General features: G+C 27.8%; 1 protein-coding gene across 1 annotated transcript; it reads right to left on the bottom strand.

Moving 5' to 3' along the window:
- Positions 1-6,947: 6,947 nt before the first annotated feature.
- Positions 6,948-7,394, bottom strand: LOC100166918 (protein FAM200A-like). Its single transcript, XM_008187297.1, has one exon. It carries the CDS (start codon positions 7,392-7,394, stop codon positions 6,948-6,950), a length of 447 nt encoding a protein of 148 aa, XP_008185519.1.
- Positions 7,395-7,696: the final 302 nt, after the last annotated feature.

The raw sequence follows: 7,696 nt of genomic DNA, 5'->3' as shown, positions 1-7,696 counted from the left end.
ACTATTATATATCTATGATAGTACCACGGTTTTTTGTTGATGTATAACGCGATGATATGATTAATTTGGAATTTATTATAGGTACCTATTATAGGTCAATTTTTTTTTAATACCATAGATAAGTATATATTATATGTCTAATACATAGACTGATATACCGTCTCCGCTCAGAATCGTTTTTCTTATACAGTGATATCATATCATTGAATTCAAATTTAATACTGTCCATTATACAGTGACCCACTTCTAACCTACTGTACAGCAGAGCGACATCCACTTACCCACCTTTTTAATATTTAGTTCAATTAGATATTTGTTTAAAAATAAATGTATTTTATTTTATATTGTAACAATACATTATTATTATTATATCCTTGGTGTTTATATTATAACAGTAGTCATTGAATAAAAAAAAATATGATTGTAAGATTGTTGTGTATTATATTATATTGTAATACATAATAAGCACACTTCTTACGTACTTACACATTGATATTATACACATAATAGTATTGCAGTATAGACTTTTTGGATAGAGTAACCATACAATGAGCAATAAAAGGCAAAAGTCATGAACCATAAAATATATACATCATGTACGGGTTTTAACCACAGTTAACTCGGACTTCAGGGAAAAGCTAATTTTTCCATTTTCCCTATTTATTAAAATATAGTATTTTCTTTTACATTATGTTACAATAATAAATAAATATAACAAAAGTAATTTACATCAGAATAGTGTATATCACCACGCAAAAGTAATGAAAACTTATAATGCTCCGACTTCTCCAAATAAATACAACTTTGAATAAACTGTGCAGTGTAGGTACTTACTAATTTAGTATATTGGTTATCGGTACTATCATAATATTAATTAACAAAATTGAGACTTCGGTTGTAATATTATAGCACCGTGGTACATAGTAATCACATTTCATTCGATGGAACGCTATTATAATGCACTGTAGTACCTACTTTAATATTAATAACAAAACGTTTCTGTAATAATGTATTAACATAATTCTTACGTAAAACATACTTATATATTACGAACTTGTTGAAGTTGCAAAAGGAACAAAACAATGCTATGGATTGAAAGCTGCAATGGAAATTAATAGCGTGCGTGCACAGTACATGTACTCTTTACATTATTGATGAACCGAAAAATATATTGAACGGCAAAATACTTAGTGCTTTCATAGCACACGAACATTAAATTATATATTATAAAGGTGTATGTTGTCCGTCGTATTGTTGCGAGTTAAAACTTAATGCATATGCAGTGTACGTCGTATACATTACATGACTATTATACAAGTATGGAATAACGAATAATGCTAGACGATTCGATTATACTATAGAAACAATTGATAATTACACGCAGATTTCCGAATTGTTATAGTTACCTATATTGAAATCGAATATTTCAAATCAAAATAAATAAATATTTAGCTAATGACCTATGCTGTCGAAGCTATAATGTCCAATATAAAAAAAATATCATTAAAATATTATGTACATCGATCAATATAATATGTTAAAATGTTTTATCCGTATATTAAATATAACGTTATTTATAATATTGTGGGGATAGATACTTTTAGAATTTGTATTTAATATATAGTATAAACTATAGCTAAGTGCTATATAAATATTTTTTTCGCACAAAGAGTATATTTGAATCATATTTGACTCTTTTTCACTCATATAATATTTATAATTTATACATAATATTTTTATTCTATAAAAAAATTGGCGTCCATAAGATCAGTTTGAAATAATAATTGTACAATAGTTATTTAAAGAAAATAATAAAATAATAAAAAAATATTAACGAGAAACTAAATTTTAATACTATATTCTATACATTATAGACAATAAAATATTTTCGTGTTATACATACCTACATGTAACAGTTAGTTTTATAGGGGTGTAGGGATCTGCTTGCTACCAAATATTTGAGCCCTTCTCAATATTTTACAGGGTATCCATCCGTGATAACACAATCGAAATAAATTGTTGCCACCATTAAAACGTTTCTTGTAACTAAAGAAACAAGATAGTGTTGCGTAGGACAATAAGTCACCAATAATTGTTTGTTAAACTTTTGATTAAAATGATACACAATATATAATAATATTAATTATTATGTTGTTTTCTTATTTCTAACAACTCACTATATAGTAATTTTTTCATGATTAAACTTTATTTGTTTATTTATTCATTTTTTTTAACATTTTGTCTGTTATATTATTACTATTTCGTTAAAACCACAGTAATGTTGTGGTTATTGGTTAAATATCGATATAAATGAAAAAAAAAGTCTTAATGAATGAATGATGGAAATATTACGTCACTTATATCAGATTCAACTGATAACGAGTTATAACGTTAAAATCTTATATAATTAAATGCTGTACCTACTATAATATTATTTGTTTGGATATTTAGATCGTTCAGGAATAATATACATTATGCCATGTTAATTCTCCAAAAAATCGATAATTGCGTATGACATTACTGTGTGGGATCACATGTTTATTAACAGATGAAATGAAAAACGTCAGCATTGAAATTAATTTATACGATTAAATTCCAGTGACAATAATATGATTTATATTTTTCGTTCTATATACGTATTACTGAATATACCTAATAACTGTCAATAAATAATTCAAATTTTATAATAAACCTCGATATGGAATTTATTAAAAATATCACTTAAGTTTTTATTTGTATTTATACCTCGGCTATTTAAATTTTTAGCTTAACACTTTTGACAATAAAGCGATATTATAATAGTGAAAAATGTAATCAATTTAAAGAGATCGGTGGCTTATGATGGGCGTGGCTCATCGCTTCTATATATTTTAAATGTCATCACCATAATTCACACAACGCAACGACACTTTCAAGTTAAATCGAAAAGAAAAAAATACGAAACCGAATTGATTATAAATAATGAAAATCTTTCAATTTAATGACTAAACTGGTGGTATCAGATGATAAGTGGGTTGTGGTTGTGTTCGAAGGATTTTAATTATAGTGGCTGTAGTGCAGTAAAGCTGCCAATAATAACCATATTGATTAATTTTTCGTTTCAAAATCAAATAAAAACGTTTGGTTGACATTTAGACATATTATATTGGAAGTTACTATATATAGTAACTTCCAATATAATACGTCTATAATATAGACAGCAAAACTCTTCCCAATGACTTTTCATTTAGACTTTGCGTTTGGAAATTAAATGAACCAACTAATATGTTCCCATCGTAAGGATTCGTGAGTAATTAATATAGATTATACAGTGAAAATTAATTTGGTTTTATTTTTAAAAATAATAAATGTTGGACTTTATCAAAATATTATTTGAAAATCACATATGATTTATATTTGCAGTTGTTTATTTTTAATTTTTTTTTCAACTACCTACATAATATTATTTAATAATTATGACTTACTATAAATTGTGAATTACGTTGTTCCGTAATAGCCCTTCTCCACATGAAGATCTGAGGTCTGTCATCCTGGCAATCAAACCATACTAAAAAAATTGTAAATTAACTTTTATGTGGATTATACCTACCGAATGTAAATTCATATCTAATTGCGTGTTAAATATATTCAAGAACCCAAAAATGTCAATTTGTGGCTGGCGTGATCATAAGACAATAAAACTGGAATTTGGGTGTTAAATAATTTCGGAATATTCTATATTTAGTCTTACGAATTCATGCTAATTGCGTGCTAAATATTGCGGGTGGTTAAATTATAAAAAAGTTAATTTTGTTCGTGTTAATTTCCCTTGTTTGCTGTGTGTGTTTCTGATAAAATATAATCAACAGCTTGGCTTTTGTCGTATATTAACACGTCCAAAGACTGAGTTCTTCTAATAAATAAAAAAAGTACCTGTATAAATGTACAAGAACGCGAAATTTTAGTTTGAGATAAGCCAGGTGATGTTTTCATCAACATTCGAGTTTACCCAGTTAATTAATCAATTTGTAAGTGGTAAAAAAATAACATTATATGATATGTATATAGCTTAAACCGTTAACAGGAACACGCAGGCAATTAAATAAATGGCCTACAGGTCGAAATATGGTCAACCGTGATGTAAATTTGAAAACCAGATAACTATACTTAGGTACACGTCGCACCGGTGTAACTACAATAATTAACCTTTACTCTCCGACGTAGAAATTTAACAAAACATCGTGTCGTAATTTATTCAAACTATATAAATAACGACACACGTGGTCCATACTATTATCCGAGCAATATTTTTTGACAAAAACTTGGCGATCGGCTCACTGACATCCGTGTCGTTGAACAATAGTATTGGTTGGTATTTTTTTGTTGTAATATTATTAATTTTTTTTTCTGGACATTTTGGGAAAACGATATTATTTTTAGTACCTATAGGGGTCGGGTTAGCTTTTCAAATTCAACGTTTCATCTATTATATACGAATTGGAGATAATTCAATGGCATGCAATTCAAATTCATTATTAGGGCTCGGAAACTGATGCACTACTTAGACTATGCTCTCGCAGACTTTCACAGCATAAAATGTATTCCAATAGAATGTTCATCTATAAATATTTAAATTTAATTTTGCATTTTACTTTTTAGTTATTTTTTGTAGCTTACGCATTAAGTAGTTGAAAGAAAAACAACCAGTTTATTAAAATATATCCGGTCATGTCACTAGTTGGAAGATAGGTACTAGGTAGTATGCGCAAAAGACCAACCAAATTTCTTACCTGTGGTACTAACGATAATACGACAAACTCCGTTCAGGATAGCACTTGGTCGATATAAATGTTAAACTATCTATATTCAACTACCAAATGCAATTCATAGAAATTGATTTAAATATTTAGTATTCTTTTAATATAATTGATCGAACAAAGGGGAAAAATTAAAAACATGACGTGTTCACAATGCCTATATAGAGCATATTCGCAGTGTTTAATTTTGCACTCTAATTATTGTTTCATATAATATGAGTTATTACTGAATCAACAACTCATTATGAACATTGCATGTTGTATTTTTCGAAACAGAATATTTTACGGTGTAGATGTTTAGTACAAAAAAGTTGAAATGTTTAAGATTATAGTAATACGTTTAAGTTTAGATATGTGGAATTAATAGGCAAATTGCTACTTCTAACTACATATTATCTATACATATAACCTGCTTATAATGATCTAAGTCCCTCACTTTATTTTTTTTAATGTATAAGGAGTTGCTCATACTTCAATTAAAAAATATAGACATACTAGCTGAATAACCCAGTGTTGCTAGGAAAAAAATGTTGATTAATTAACTTCTTTTAGGCGTAATTCGCTGTGTCCGCTGTGCATATCGAAGCAAAATCATATTATTTTTTAATTTTTAGCCATCTCGCGTAGAGTTTCCTGTGAGTCTCGCTTATGGTTAGGCAAACAGTATACCTATTATCAGGTAAGCAATCTACCTGTGTTACATTACAGACACAGTGAAGATGGTGATGGAGCAAATGAATCAGTCAGGGCATCAGTCCATACATTTTTCCATGTTTACCCCTTTTAAGCCCTGTGGGGGGTAAATTTTGAAAAATGCTTTCTTAGTGGATATCTATTGTCTACATCAGTGGTTTTCAACCTTTTTTGGATCGCGACCCCCCATTTTTATTTTTTTTTGTACTGCGACCCACTTAAAAAAAAATGTTATTTTATTCATCAAAATTTGATTTAATTATTGAAAAAATATTTATATGGTATACGATTTTGATTAATCTACACTTAAAAATGTAATTAATTCATAAAACAACATTATTTTAAAACAATACAAGCATATACAATAAATTTAAATATAAAAAATTTTTAAAAATGTATAATTTAACTACAATCTAACTACATTTAATATAAGCAAATATAATAAATTTAAATATAAAAAAAAAAATACATAATACATAAACTATTGTTAATGGGATACTTGAGCTTGAGCTTTTGAAATGATTGTTTCCATATTAGGTTTTATATTAGAGACTGCAACTCTTAGATCTGATTCTACATTTAATTTTGTCCGATATTTGTTTTTTTATTACTGTAAGAGCTGAAAACGCCGTTTCACACAAGTAAGTGGTTGCAAATGGCAGAAGTGTTGATACAGCTATTTTTGAAAATTATGGGTATTCTGATTTTATAGAAATCCAATATTTATCACTTGTAGTTTCATTAAATTTTATACACCGATTTTCATCGGAAGATAACTCAATTAATTCCTCGTTCATAACTAAACTTAATTCAGAATTAATTTCATTTATATTTCTATTAAATGGATTTCTTATCCATCCCAACTTTTTTTCTGGAAACTTTTCAAACCGTGATGTGTTAAAATGGTTTTCCAAATTTTTGAGATGAAGTAATATTATGTCTTTTATTTTTTTTAATATAAAATATTTCATTGTCAGCAATAAATTCTGAAAAACATGAAAACATTTCGAAGTTTTCATTATTAATATTATTTATCTACAAACGTATTTTTTTTTTTTTGAAAGCATCGATTTTATCGGAGAGAATTAATATATTTGTATTTTTACCTTGAAGACTTAAATTTAGAATACTTAATTTTTCAAAAATATCGGCAAGGTAACTTAAAATTGCTAACCATTATTCATTTAAAAAGTGTTCTCCGAGTGTATTTTTATGTTCAAGGAGAAAAATTCGTATTTCATCTTTAAGCTCAACAATTCTAATAATATTTTACCACGGGATAACCACCTAACTTCAGTATGAAGTAGTAGTTTTGTATGATCAGATCCCATTTCATTACATAGTATCGTAAATAATCTAGAATTTAATGATTTTGATTTTATAAAGTTAATTACACGTATAGCATCTTGTAGTACTTCGTTGACAAATGGTTCAAGTTTTTTAGATGCTAAAGCTTCCCTATGAATCATACAATGAGTAAATAGGTAGTATACTTGGTGAAATGTCGTTAACTTTAGCTCTAAAACCTTTCTTTGATCCAGTAAGTGCTGCTGCACCATCTGTACAAATGGCCTTACACATTGACCACGAAATTTCATTATTTTCAAAAAATGTATCATTAAGGGTAAATATGTCATTACCAGTGGTCCTGCCATTTAAAGTTTGACAAAATAAAAAGTCTTCTAAAATGTCTTCTTTGTAAATATACCTGACATAGACAAGAAGTTGAGAAAAGTTAGAGATATCTGTAGATTCGGCCAGTTGCATTGCAAAATAATTACTTCGCAATCTATTTAAAAGTTGTTTTAATATATCATCAGATATGTTTGAAATCCAACGTGATACAGTATTATCAGATAATGGAATTATTGATTTTAAATCATTTGCATATGCCTCACCGTGCATATAGCCGTTACAATTTTTATAGCAGCTGGCAAGAAAGAGATTCGCCAATCGAATGCGGTTTTTTTGTTTTTGCTATTAAGTATGAAACCTCGAATGATGCAACTAAAGCTTTTTGTGAAACTGTAGAAAATGTATTAAAAACTTTTTTTTAAACCTTTAATGCAATGTCTTTTAAAAAATTGTTCATCTTTATTGCTATATTGCGGATGTTTCGTTTCTAAATGTCGTTTAAGTTTAGAGAGTTTCATACTTTCGGAAGCCAATATTTCTAAATATTTTACACACTTGGACGATGTTTACCT

The sequence above is a fragment of the Acyrthosiphon pisum genome, chromosome A1, assembly GCF_005508785.2.
Source record: "Acyrthosiphon pisum isolate AL4f chromosome A1, pea_aphid_22Mar2018_4r6ur, whole genome shotgun sequence".
Lineage (NCBI taxonomy): Eukaryota > Metazoa > Arthropoda > Insecta > Hemiptera > Aphididae > Acyrthosiphon > Acyrthosiphon pisum.
The sequence above is the reverse complement of the archived record's forward strand: the minus strand, read 5'-3'. Positions and strand labels throughout refer to the sequence as shown.

What these genes read in the sequence shown, in the direction of transcription:
- LOC100166918 (XM_008187297.1), bottom strand. Translation starts at nt 7,394, where the DNA reads ATGCACGGTGAGGCATATGCAAATGATTTAAAATCAATAATTCCATTA.